The sequence below is a fragment of the Arachis ipaensis genome, chromosome B5, assembly GCF_059453495.1.
Source record: "Arachis ipaensis isolate K30076 ecotype BB chromosome B5, ASM5945349v1, whole genome shotgun sequence".
NCBI lineage: Eukaryota > Viridiplantae > Streptophyta > Magnoliopsida > Fabales > Fabaceae > Arachis > Arachis ipaensis.
The window spans coordinates 135,341,574-135,355,931 of record NC_142440.1 but is presented as its reverse complement, the minus strand read 5'-3'; the positions used below and the strand labels follow the sequence as shown (position 1 = coordinate 135,355,931).

The 14,358-nt window shown below is 32.9% G+C and overlaps 1 protein-coding gene across 2 annotated transcripts; it reads left to right on the top strand.

Moving 5' to 3' along the window:
- Positions 1–1,436: 1,436 nt before the first annotated feature.
- Positions 1,437–6,517, top strand: LOC107644047 (carbonic anhydrase, chloroplastic). Of its 2 annotated transcripts, none has more exons than XM_016347827.3 (10): positions 1,437–1,883; positions 3,683–3,741; positions 3,869–4,021; positions 4,115–4,163; positions 4,420–4,536; positions 4,624–4,677; positions 4,766–4,851; positions 5,132–5,237; positions 5,678–5,887; positions 6,295–6,517. In XM_016347827.3, exons 1-9 carry the CDS (start codon positions 1,680–1,682, stop codon positions 5,840–5,842), a joined length of 993 nt encoding a protein of 330 aa, XP_016203313.1. In that variant the 5' UTR covers positions 1,437–1,679; the 3' UTR covers positions 5,843–5,887; positions 6,295–6,517. The 2 variants fall into 2 exon arrangements, with proteins under 2 accessions (XP_016203313.1, XP_016203312.1); XM_016347826.3 differs by having other exon boundaries at positions 1,521–1,883; positions 5,678–5,836.
- The last annotated feature ends 7,841 nt before the right edge of the window (positions 6,518–14,358 follow it).

Genomic DNA, 14,358 nt, shown 5'->3' with positions numbered 1-14,358 from the left:
ATGTAAAATAATTTATTGGTCAATGACAAATTTTTAAATAAAATTTTGATTCACGAAAAATTAACTCTTAGTTTATTGAGTCAGAAGATACCGTTTGAAACCCAAAAAAAATTGTCACAAAAAAGAACATGTGAACCACTGGCTCAACCATTGTAGGTGAACTAATTAAAGAACTCTACTATGATGTTGAGAACCACAAATTGAAAGATTGAAGGATAGGGTTTTATCCTTGTAGTCCATCGCTTATGAGGTCCGTCACATGTGAACCACTGGTTCAATCTATGGATATAGAAAGGGTTATAAAAATACATGAATAATTATTTTTCAATTTGTTTTCTTTTATTGAATGTTAAAACTGCATGTGACCATACACATAACTTTCCTTTTTCAATCTTGGCACTCGATGTTGAAGGTTATTACTTTTTTTTTTTGGGAGGTTTTTCTACCAAGCCACAAAGTTTAAGTGATATGAGAGTGTGTGGATCTTATCAACTAACTTAAAGAAAAATGGAAAAATTAAACCTCCAATAATGTTCCTAGCAGCTGCATGGTCTCACCAATCATATTGAAGTTCACATATGGCACAGAAGAGGAAAATGTAGACTGTAGAGTGATCTAATCTTTGGCTAGAATATATGTCACTATTTCACACTATTATATATTGTAGATAGGCTTAATATCATTTTCAGATAAATATACTCTTGTGTGAGTACCTTTTGTTTATTCTATCTAGCTTCCAAAGCATATGTGGAAGATAGTGTATTAAAATATGTACTTCCATTTTTTTTATAATTAATTTCAACATACTATATGGATTTATGTGCAAATGAATGTAACGAATCCTCCTAAGTTGTGGCAAAAATAGCGAATAGAGATGCATCTAAATGTAGAGCAATAATATTATTGCAATAAAATGTTTTGTCCCTTAGCTTTTCAGATGGGGTATAAGTGGTTATAGTTTTCACCTACGTGGCAAACCGGCATTGCTTGCATGTCATGACACGCACAAATTTTATTTTAAGAAAAAAAAAAAAAGAAAATGGGACAAAACGTACCCTACACCTATTAATGATTACTTAATTTCTAAATCCATTGGAATACTCGTTGCCACAATTTCTATTCTTATAATAATTAACGTACGAAAAATCTCATAGATAATATCTATATACACAATGCAATGTCCATTCATAACACCCTCTTAGGCACTCAAAAAAGGTGAATTATTCTAATGCCACTCATAATACAATATGTAGAAATTAACTTTTAAAAAGAATTCCTAATTATATGTGTGTGTGAGTAGTAGACAAGAGAATAGATATATGTACGTTCATTAATTAATATGAATATGGTGGTGGTGGTGGTGGAAAATGAAAAAAAAAAAAATAGAAGGGTTATGTATGTATATATGTGACAAGAAAAAGGTGATCCAAAGTGACATAGGGTTATGGTCATTCTTTGGTAGTTAATCTCCAACATTCAAACCTCATCTACAAGGATAGGATTGAAGCTCTCATTTGTTTGGCTTTCACTTTCATTATCTACCTCTTATTTCACCAATATAAGGGAGGGTGCATGGAATCACGTATAGGCCACGTTCATGACCATATAGTATAATAGTACTAGTCAATAATCAATAATACTATATAGCTACAAAATTTGAGTAATAACATTGCAAACCAATGTCGACCTCCTCCGTTAACGGTTGGTGTCTCTCTTCCATCTCTCCAGCTGCCAACACCTCCGTAAGGAGAGCCGCATTGCGCCCTTCCGTTTGCGCCGCCCTTAGCACCCCTTCGTCGTCCTCCTCCTCCTCCTCTTTTCCTCCTCTCATCCAAGACAGGCCTGTTATTGCTCAACCCATCATCACCCCGACTTTGCCCTTGGTATATATGTGCAACAAATGATGCACCTTTATTTTTTCTATCTTATCAATGAAAATTGTGTTTTTGTTGTTTAGTTTCTTACTTTCTCTCTCTTAATTGGTTTATAAAAAAATAATTACATTTTCGGATTATCAAATTTTTAAAAAATAGTCATTATTTTACAATGAAAGAAATTATTTCTTCTTTTAAATTTCAGTAAAAACCTACAATTCTATTTGTAATTTTGGCTTATAATGTTAGTGTGTCATGGGCTATTTCGACAACGTTCATTCAACGTTGATGCACTAAAAGTGTATTATTTATTCAAAAATATTATTTATATACTAAAATTAGTCACTAAAAACCTAAAATCAATCATCAATGTATTTATGTATAAATACATGTGTAGTTTAATTTATTTTCAATGTATTTTATATTAGTGGCTAACTTTGATGACTGATTTTAATGTATACGTAACATAACTCTTATTATTATTATTATTATTATTATTATTATTATTATTATTATTATTATTATTATTATTATTATTATTATTATTATTGTTATAGAGATCTAGACTCTAGTCATATGTTGACATACATACGTTACAAAATACAATTTATAATGACATATATAGTGAAAACTACGTATTCTCTTACTTATATATAAAATAAAAAGACCAATTCTTTTCCTTGGTCATTCCCCATATTGTCTACAAAATAATATCATTTGTTTTTGCGCCTTTGACTTTATTAGTTGCCAATCCTAGTTATTAATTGTCAAATGCTTTTTACTTTAGTCACCAAAAAAAAAATGCTTTTTACTTTGGTCCTAATAATTAACTACCTTACAAATCATATGCATGCATGACACGATCATATATAAAATTCAAAAATATTATTTATATATTAAAATTAGCCATTAAAATTAATTATTATGTATTTGTGTATAAATATATGTATTGTTTAATTTATTTTTAATATATATTATGTATTTTAACATATATTTTATACTAATAACTGATTTTAATAGTTGAATTTAGTATATACATAAATATTCGATATAAAATTAATAAATAGCATACTAAGCATACTACAAAATTTGATCTCTCTTTGAGCTTAGGATATATAATAGGTGAATTTGGTTGCTACATGGAAGATAAACATTCGATCAAGTTTCTAAAGTTAAGAATTCTCACATGGATCAACATTTTATTTTTTCTTTAGAGACCTACCACACCACATTGGTAGCTTAGTTAGGTTTGAGTGACAGGTGTGTGGCATGAACATGTTCATACACTAGTATGTATCACCAATCAGCACCACACAATTAACCAATTTTTCATATCAAAATTTTAAATTCTATATAATGTAAATTTTGCTCTGTATGGTGGAGCCACCATAGTTATAACTTATAAGAGTGTGTTAGTTATTTGTTGGAGGATTCTAAGGCGAATTATATAGCAAATCCAAACTAATCATAGAAAAAGAAAAGGTTCATTTCATCATAAATCAGTTTTGCAATATTTATTACTAATTTTTTATTTTTTTCATATATTTTCACCATCACATATGACAAGGTCATATCAATTTCAATATATATTTTTCAGATTTTAACAATATTTATTTACATAACCAAATTTAATGCTACTAACTTAGCATCAAGCTATTAACCTAATAAGGCAAAAACTTCATAAATTATTAGTTTCATATCTCTTTAAACTTGAACATAAAAATTCATCCACAATCTTTAATTTAACTCATTATTTTTATTATTGATTCAAAGGTTGACACATATTTCTTTATTTGTGATTTATGAAGAGAGAGGAGATGGGAAAGGAGTACGAGGAGGCTATTGAAGAACTTCAGAGACTCTTGAGGTAATAAATTAAATCTCAAATACACAATTAAGAACAATGCAAAATTCCAGAACAGTATTATTATACCTTCATCATGATTGAATATTAATTAATTAATTAAAAAAATAAAAAATAAAAATGGTGACAGGGAGAAGGGTGAGCTGAGGGCTACAGCAGCTGAGAAAGTTGAACAGATAACAGCTTCATTGGGAACATCATCTTCCGGTGGAATCGCTGCATCTGATGCAGCCTCTGAGAGGATCAAAGCTGGCTTCATTCACTTCAAGAAAGAGAAATATGAGTTAGTAACTTAATTCATTAAACATTTATTTTCTTTATTCTTTTCTTTTATTTCTTATACCTTAAGTTTTTCATTTTCTCTATTGTTCCACAGCAAGAACCCTGCTTTGTATGGTGAACTTGCCAAAGGACAAGCCCCCAAGGTATTTTTCTTTTCTTTTATTCATCAATTTCATGTCAAAAAATTGTTGCTATAATATTTTAGGTAAGTACTTAACAGAAACAAACTAATAATAAAAACTAAAATAGATAACTTTTAAATTTTACTTGTCCAAAATCGAAAAAGAATAACAATGTCAAATTAGATTAGGATCCTTTTTAGATAATGATTAATAAATTTAATTTTTCTTTTGGACGAAGGGCTAATAACTTTGTGGTGGTTCGGTTTTGTTTTTGCAGTTCATGGTGTTTGCTTGCTCTGATTCAAGAGTGTGTCCATCTCATGTGTTAGATTTCCAGCCCGGTGAGGCCTTTGTGGTCAGAAATGTTGCTAACATTGTCCCACCATATGACCAGGTCCGTTTTAAATTACATTTGTGATTTTCATTATTTTATACTCAAATGGATGGTTAATTTTAATGGTGTTACTCTTCTTTGTACCAGACAAAATACGCTGGAGCTGGTTCTGCTATTGAGTATGCAGTTCTGCATCTCAAGGTAATGAAATGATATTGATTTAATTAATAGTGATTATTATAGGAAGAGTCAAATCTAATTAGCATAACCAAGTTATTTTTTTACAAAGGTTTCCGAAATTGTGGTCATTGGACACAGTGCTTGTGGTGGTATTAAGGGACTCTTGTCTTTCCCATACGATGGAGCCTATTCAACGTAAGTTATTTTTTGCATTACACTACATTTATGTTTATGTTCTCATCTATTATAACGATGAAAGCAAAAAAAAAAAAATCAATTTTAACAGTTTTTAGTACAATAAACTACCCAGTGTTGCAATTTTAATCATTTTAGCTGGCCAACTTGCATTTTTATTAGAATGTATAAAGAAAAGGACTAACTAGTCTTCATTCAAATTATTGTTCACTTTTGATTCATAAGGAATTTTACATTCTATATCATTTTTTTATTTATATTTTCTCTTTAACCTGTGCAGTGATTTTATTGAGGAGTGGGTCAAAATTGGCTTACCCGCCAAGACTAAGGTTAAGGCACAACATGGTGATGCACCTTTTGCAGAGCAGTGTTTTCACTGTGAGAAGGTATAGACAATAAAGAATTACAAGAAAAAAAAAAAAACATACTGAAAAATTTTGATACATTGATAATATAAAAAATTTTACAAAATCATCTAATTAAATTCATATATTTAGATGACATTTTAAATACTGAATTTGAAAATTAGTTAGTTTTGTACTGACACAACGCAATAATGCATAAAAATTAAATTTTGTATTAAAAAAGGAGGTCAGTTATTTATATGGCAGTAATATTAGAAAAACAAAACAAAAAGTTATTTTATAATATTTATTAATTGTTATAAAAATTAATAATTAATAAATACTAAATAAAATAAGTTCTAATTGTTTTGGACTATTTTTGTTTTGTTAATAAATATTTCTATTTATAATTTTATATGGAAATGGTGTGGCTGTGAGGTGATGGTAAGACTGAAATTAGGAATATTGAATTGAAAATGCAGGAAGCAGTGAATGTTTCACTTGGGAACCTTCTAACATACCCATTTGTGAGAGATGGATTGGTGAACAAGACACTGGCACTGAAAGGAGGATACTATGACTTTGTTAAGGGATCTTTTGAGCTCTGGGGCCTTCAGTTTGGCCTTTCCTCTTCTTTCTCCGTATGAACATCATCAATTATGACCTCATCTTCTACTTGGTTCCCTAATTAAGTATTCTCTCCCACTCCCCTATCATTCTACATACTATGTAATTAATTATATCATCATCCTTGTTCATTTTCTTCATTATGAGCCTAATTGATGGAGATTCTCCATCACTATATATATATATCAATCTCCATTGGTACAAATAAACCAAGTATAAATAAATTAATAAATGAAGTGTTGCTTTTCTTCTTATTTTTTTTTTAATTAAGGAGCAAATGAAGAGAAAGTGTGTAACCTAATTAACAGAAATTTAAGGACTAATCATTTTATATTGGTCAACACTTTTTAGTTAATAGCCTAATATTTTTGCTGATAAAAAAATAATAAATTATACTGATTCTGTAACATTGTTGTTAATTTAATTAAGGTGTATGTTTCAGCGTACCAATGGATTTTTCTTGTTTGTTTAGGTAAAAGATGTGGCCACGATTCTGCATTGGAAGCTATATTAGGGTCATTCCTGTGTCTGCAAATGAAGAGGCCTAAGCTAGCTTACTTTGATTTTCATCTATTATATATATATGAAATTGAAATTATGAACTAGTTTTAGTTTGGAAACTACCTCTCCTTTAATAATAAGAGTTGGAAATCCTTTTCTAAGGCAAATAAAATTTTCATCATTTAATTTGGCCACATTATTAGCTGTTCCTATCAAAATATTTGAATATTTCTAGCTTACTTCAACAATTCGGCCTCGTTGTCTATAATACTAGCAAGGTGTTTGTTTCGGTACAATAATAAATTCATACATACTCATATAATAAAAATATGAACAAATAATAAAATGATACGTGAATTATATTATATTATCTAAGTTAGCATTTTATTTTTTTTTTAATATATATCATATGAATACTTTTATGAAAACACCTGCTTATAATTTAGTAAAAACAAAAAATATCTTTTTATTTAATTTTATAAAAAAACCTAAAATATTTTCTTATGTTGGATAAAACTACCTATTTAAATTAAGCAAATTTTAAAAGTCAACTAATTTTAATCTTATAATTTCAAAATTTAAATAATTTAAAAATAAAATAAAAACGAATTCAGTTATTTATCCATACTAAAGGAGATTACTTCAATCTTGGTCATGCTCCCCCCATTTAGTTTTCAACCAGAAACTAAAAGATGACGAGCGATGAAACAAGTGATGACCCCACGATCACCGACGACGACTCGACAAATTGCTTTTGTCGCCCGAGACAAGGATTCCAAGGAAAACAGCGAGACGTTGAAATGTCGACGACGAGACGAGACGAACGACGAGATGTCAGCGAGCGTGAAGGAGACGAGACTCTAGTGGACTACTGACAGTGAAAGAGGAGAGTTTGAGTCACAAAATTGTGAGTGAGAGAGATGTTCCTTGATAGTGTAAAAATGAGGTGAGAAAATTCGGTGAAGATGAAGCGCTTCTTTAATTTTTTTTTTTAGTTTTTCAGATGTTTTTTTTTTTATGAATGACTATGAGAAATTAAGGTTTATGGGGGAGTATAAATAAGATTGAAACAATCTCTTTTAGTGTTGATGAGTAACTGTTTTGTTTTATTTTTTAAATTATTTAAAATTTAAAATTATAAGATTAAATTTCGTTGAATTTTAAAATTTGATTAATTTAAATGGATAGTTTTTGTCCAATATAAAAAAGATATTTAGATCTTTTTTATAAAATTAAATAAAAAGATAATATTTAGTGAAAATTCAAATGCAGTTAACTTTTTGTGAAGTTGATAGTTGACAGTTGTAAGATGACAATTTAGTTAAACATGTTAAATCATTTCACATTTTTCAGTTATCAACTTCACATGAAGTTAACTGCACCTGAGTTTCTACCTTTTTGTTTTTACTAAATTATAAGGGTGTTTTACTAAAAGTACTGATATGATATATATTTAAAAAAAATTAAATGCTGACGTGGATAATATAATCCACCTGTTGTTTTGTTATTTGTCCATATTTTTATCATATTGGTATGTATGAATTTATCATCGTACTGAAGCAAACACCTTAAAAATATATACTACGGAATAAAATATTTTAGAATTAGCATTATTATATTATAATTTTGATGCACTATCAGTGTAAAGTAGTTTTACACGTGTATCCAATTATATAACGTCACATCAGTAAAAATAACTACATTTCACATTGACCACGTGAATGGTCATCCAAAAGAACGGATGTGATTGCACAACTGTGTAAAATATTTTACACTGACAGTATATCAAAATTAAACTCTTATATATAAGTTATTTTTTGTTAAAAAAAATCATGGTAAGACCATAATTTTAAAAACTGGATCGGACTAGCCGATCGAACCAATTCAACTGGAAACCAAAAGTTTTTATAGTTTGATCTAGCAAACAAAGTTGTTAAATTAAAAACCGCTTGAAAATGGTTGAACCGGCCGAGAACTTGCCAAAATTGAACCGAATCTTGACCTATTTTAGAAAAAACGGCGTCATTTGTTAGAAAAAGAAAGGGCAAAGTCCTCCCAGTCCTCTCATCAATCTCAGTTTCTTACTTTCTCTTCACTCCTCCATAAAAAAGAACGGTGCTCTTCCTTTTCCCTAAAAGAACCCTAGCCTCTTTCACTGCCGCCGCTGTTCTTCTCACTGTCGCCGTCCATCGCGCTCAAGAGCTTCGTCTGTTCGTTGTGCTCCATCCCCTTTCCTCATTCCCCTATTCCTCGTCTGTTCTCCTTGCTGCTTAGCTGCACTTTGCCCGTCATCCCTTGTCGTGCTTGTCGCCTGGTCGCCTCGTCCGTCGTGCTTGTCCCTCAAATGTAATGGTTGCTCGTTCGTCGTGCTTTGTCTTTTTTTTTGTCATTTTTTTCGGACATCATATTGAAATACTGAATGATTAGCTTTAAATCTGCTCATTGTTGTAGTTTTTTGTTATTTTTTTCTTCAGAAATCATATTGAGAATCCTTAATGCTTACTGCTCAGTACTCACTCTTCATTCCTTAATGTTCATAAATCATTTTTTGTTCTTTGGTTTTGAATTTATTAATGGTTACTCTAAGTTTGTTTTTTTCAGAAATCAATTTTTGTGCTTAATGCTTGATTGTGCACTAAAAATATGAATTTTTTGTATACAAATAATTTTAAAATGGCCCAAAAATATGGCAAAAAAAGAGTTAAGTTCTTCCTAGAAGTGTTGGGTAAAAAGATGAAACCCAAAAGAACACCTTTGCAATTATATAAACATTCGGAAGAATCTATAATGATAATATTATTACCTCACAAGACGGCTTTGAAATTTCCAAGAATCATCAATGTAATGAGCCGTAATAGCCATATAACCTTTGTTTTGGTTGCTTACTGTCCACATATCAGTTGTAATTGCAACTCAACTTTTATTACGCTCAAGGACATTCATTGTCTTCGATCTCTCATCATTATAGAGCTTCAAGATGTCACTCTTTAAAGCGTTGCAAATAATCACCTTGAAGAGAGGTTGCAAAGCATTACAAAATCATCGAAACCCAATGTGGTCCATAATAGATAGCGGATACTCGTGAAGACAAACCATAACTAATAACTCTTTCCTTGCATTTTCTTGGTCGAAGGTATATGCACCAACCACAACTGTTTTCCCACTAGTTGTTGGAGTTGTCTTCATCATACATTGTCTTATATCTCTAGTGGTGCGGAGCTTGCAGCTTTTGAAGTGATCACGTAAGTGCGAAGTGACTTGTTTTAGGTCACCAAGTAGCTTCAATTTGCAATAATTGCATTCAACCTTTAATTTTTCTTTGATTTCCACAATCTTGAAGTGATTCCACACTTCGGAGGTTAACTTCCTCTTTCGAACACCACTTGTAGAGTTTGTCGTTCCTTTATTAGTGGTTGCGATATCCGTTGGGGGTTCTTGAGGTTGAGATTGAGGAACCTCTTGTGTAGTTTAAATATTAGTGCCTATAGGTTCTTTCGATGGAGTACTCTTCTCAAGAGTATTACTCAATGCATCCGAAGAAGACATTCTATAAATCATGAAATATAAATCATGAATCAAAATCACATTAATCCAACTCAAAAATATAAATCACCTCATAAATCACAATCATGGAGTCGTGTCATTTTCATCATCAAAAGTTTGAGGTAAATCTTACTTCCACTATAGTATGGGCCAACTGAAGAAAAAATGCCTCTACTTGAAATGAAACTCATAGCATATCATATTACCATGTATTTGCAGCTAAAGTTTATGATAAGGATTTTTTTTAATACAATATTAGGATATAAAAAAACTCAGATATTTTTATATCAGCAGAATTGTTTGACTCAATTACTCACTAACTTAAGAGTCTTATATACACAATTAAATACCACACATTAGCAAGGAACCAAGTTAGTACAACATTGACAGATGAATTGATGTGGTTTAGGGCGTGATTATGAACATAGGTAAATAGAACACACAGGAAAATGAGATTTGATTACAATATTAGTGTGATGATCACAGTGTTATGCATGAGATCAGATAAATTAATTAAACTAGGAAACAATGAAAAAACATAGAGGGACAACTTCACAAACTACACCTAGCAATTTTGCAATAATTTTGCAGACATAAACATACAATTCCAATGTCAAAATAATCAAATTTACACACACTATTATGCTTCTTTCACCTCCAGGGTTTAATCTGCTCAGATCTTGAATATTAACTCAGAAATATTAATCATAATCAGAAATCAAATTCATATCAACCTAACTCAGAAATATAAATTACACAACAAGAAATTCATAGTCGGAAATTCATTAACCTAATCAGAAATTCAAAAATTAGTTAACCTAATCAGAAATTCAGAAATTCATTAACCCTAATCAGAAATTCACAAATTCAAAACTCAGAAATCCAAAAATTCAAAACACAAAAATTCAGATTAAATGGAATCTCATTAATTCAGAACACAGAAATTTCTTACCCTAATTCAGAAATCTAAATTCAGAAAAGGGGATGGAAGACCAGCGAAGACCAGGGCTGACTTACCTGAACCTGACGGAGAAAAGGGAAACCGGTGAAGACCGGCGATGCGAAGAGGAGAAGATGATGACCCGCGACAAGTCTACCGCAACCAGGAGAAGACGACGATGTTGCCGAGTCTGCTGTGACCAGGAGAAGAAGACGACGTTGTCGGAGCCCGCGATGGTGAGCTCGACTGCCTCGACACCTTCAGTGAGCGACCGAGCCACTCAAGGGGTCTGGGGTGGGAGGTGGCGCTGAGGGACCAGAGGGTGGAAGGTGGCGGGCGACGGTCGGTGGTCGGCAGTCAGTAGGAAGGAGCCAGGAGGGGCTGAGGGTTTGAGGAGGAGTGGAGAGTCTCAGTTCAGTTCTCGCTCTCTCTCTCTCTGAAGCAGGGGAATGTGACGGCTAGGGTTAGGACGTTAGGTTATGTTCAAATGGCTGATGGTTCACACACACACACACACACACACATATATATATATCAGGCCGTTTTTGTCTTTTCACACAAACGGAGATTTAACGGGTCCCCACGGGACGGGGACCTCTACCCCCGCCCCCGTCCCCGCGGGTAGAAATTACCCCCCATACCTGCTCCTCGACGGGTAAATCCCCGCGGGTACCCGTCCCGCCGGGGATTTTTGCCATGCCTAATTCGTGCACTCACCCCCTAGGTTTGATTTTGAAGAAGAGCAAATTAGTACCAAACCAAAACCCTAGCCTAGGTTCCTCCTCACCGTGTCTGCCACAGTGCCGCTGCCGTCCGTGTTGTCGGCGCCTCCGCTTCTTCCTCTTCCCCCTGTCCGGAACCCAGGCACTCTCTTGTAGCTCGGTAAGTCATCCCCATCCTCCCTGACTTCTTTGTTTGAGGCTTGGAGCAGCTCGCCGACAGGTAGCTACTTGCCGTCGTCTCGCCGGTTGCCGTCCGTGTCTCCGTTGAAGGTTTGTGGCCCTGCTTTCACTTCGGTTCTTCTTTTTCCTTTTATGCTCTGGTTACTAATGGCTCTGTTTACTGATGGCTGATTGATCGGTTGTTTTTCCTTTTAATTTCTGAAAATTTTGTTGAAATTTTCTTGAATGTTTTGTAATGTTTGTTTCTGTTTTGTAATTGCTGGTTGCAGGTTTAGATGTTTAGTGTGATTATTGGTTACTGTTTTGTAATGGAAATCAAATAATTGATTTTGTGCTGCTACTCCTTTTTAATTCCTGAAATTTTTGTTGAAATTTTGTTGCTGCTGCTAAAATGGAAATAAAATCATTATTGAAATTTTTTGTTTAGCTTTATTGATTTCAGGTTTAGTGTGATTAGGGATTACTTGTTGCTGTTTTGTAATATTTGTTACTGAACGCTAAAAATGGAAATAAAATCAAATGCTGTTTTGCTGAATGATGATTTTCGTTGCTGAATGCCCTGTTTGTTGCTGAATGATAATTTTTGTTGCTGAATGCTGAATGCTATTGGTAATAGTGTTTTTGTTGCTGAATGCCCTGTTTGGTGCTGAATGATAATTTTTTATTTATGGCTGTGTTGTTGCTGTTTTTAATTTTGTGAATGATTTATTAATTTCAGTTATGGATGATAGTATTAATCAAGAAGCAATTGCTGATAACAATGCATCTGTGAATAATAACTTGCCTGCCAATCCTAATCCTCCTATTTCGAATGATGATGTCAATCCTAATCCTCCTGATAACAATGCATTTGATGATTGATAAATCTTCATGTTGGTATTTAATATTTAGATATTATTTTTACTATTTAACTTTTGAGTTTGTATTTTGATAAGATCATATGGATTTGGTTGATGATATTTTATAGTATTTTAAATTTGAAAGATATTTTAAGATTTATATTAGACTATCATTATATTTTAGGATGTTTATTTATAATTTATTTATTATTTTATTCTAAAACGATTTTTTTTGGTTGACCACCAGTTGGACCAGTAAACTAGTGAACCAGTGACTAGAGCAATTTGATAACTGATCCGGTTCTCAGAACTTTGAATATTAGTGAAGGTCTCAACACTTGTTCTCCACCTCTATTTCTCATATTTAATTTTTGTGTTACTTATTTGTCATTAATAGAAGTATTTTTTGCACAAATTTACTTATCCTTAATTTCTATCTTAATCTTTTTCATTTAATCTATTTCTACAAAACTCACCCGTATCAATGCTCATATTCTGAGTGTTGTTTTGTTTTTGATTTAAAGCCGTACTTGAAAGAGGTGATTGATTTCTGACTCTGATTGTATGTTAATTGAACTCTATGCTATGAAAATGGGGTAGTTAATAGTTCATATTTTGGATGTCAATGGTATTGGGGGAAAAATTGGGAACCAGATGGGATCAGCATCAAATCAATTCAGCTACCATATTAATTTTATGCACCAAATAAGATCATAAAAATAGAGAAACTATAAGCTTAAAAAAGAGATCCCAAATGGAAGCTGGGAAAGCACCACCTGTACAAGAGAATCAAACATCAAAATTTTCAGAATTCTCAACAATTGAAAAGCTGAACCCCATGGGGTAGTTAAGAAAATTGAACAATTATTGTAATCAATTGATCATAAGATTCATAAAACCTAGATCATAAAAATCAGGGAAAATATTCATATTCAAAGAAAACCACAACAATTCATTTAGAGATGAAAAACGGCAGTGAGAAGCACTTAATCAACTCTAGATATCCATACTCTAACATAAGCGCATGTGATGCCTAGCTCAATTCTAAAGTTTCACAATCCAATTTCTTTGGTCTAATAATTCAAGAGCAGAAACACACCAACAAATAGATTAAAAACAGAACGACAAATAAATTAAACAATGATCAGTGAACTAGCAATCAGAAGCAATTTCCCTAAACAATGAACAACAAATAAAATAATGAACACTGAACCAGCAAGAAAACAACAACTAGCAACAATCAGAAGCGATTTTTGATCTCATCCTTAGGCTCATGAAAGTGATTGTTCAATCTTCTGAACTTATTGATGTTCTGCTCGTCCTCCCATGTCAATTCCGTGTCGGATCCTCCTCCCTTCAACGACGAAAAATGGAATATCATAAATTAGGAGGAAAAATAATAGAAAGTAAACAACAAATGGTTCATATTGACTCGGGCTCCATATTGACAGTAAACAACCATCAATAAACAACCAGTAAACAGCAATAAACAGCAAATTACCTGAATCGGTGGCTCGGGCTCCATGTTGACTTGGGAGGAAGGCTGACTGGGAGACTCGGAGGTGCTGCCGTGCTGGGAGTGGGTTGAACTGATGATAGTGGCGCTGAGTGGGAGAACCCAGAAACACTGCTGGCGCTAGGTGGTGGCGTCTCAACGGCGACGGCGTGGTGCTGTGCGTGGGCGACGGCGTCGTGCTGTGGGTGGCGTCTCCGCGAAGAGAAAGGCTTCGGCGTGGTGCTCTGGGTGGCGTCGTGCTTTGGGGATTTGGAGAAGAGAGAGTGAGAGCGACTGGGTAGTAGAGACTAGAGAG

Excerpts from the sequence above, each read along its gene's own strand:
- LOC107644047 (XM_016347826.3), top strand. The coding sequence starts at position 1,680 with ATGTCGACCTCCTCCGTTAACGGTTGGTGTCTCTCTTCCATCTCTCCA. Across the intron at positions 4,022-4,114 it reads TTCAAGAAAGAGAAATATGA|CAAGAACCCTGCTTTGTATG; the intron begins GTTAGTAACTTA and ends ATTGTTCCACAG. Across the intron at positions 4,852-5,131 it reads TACGATGGAGCCTATTCAAC|TGATTTTATTGAGGAGTGGG; the intron begins GTAAGTTATTTT and ends TAACCTGTGCAG.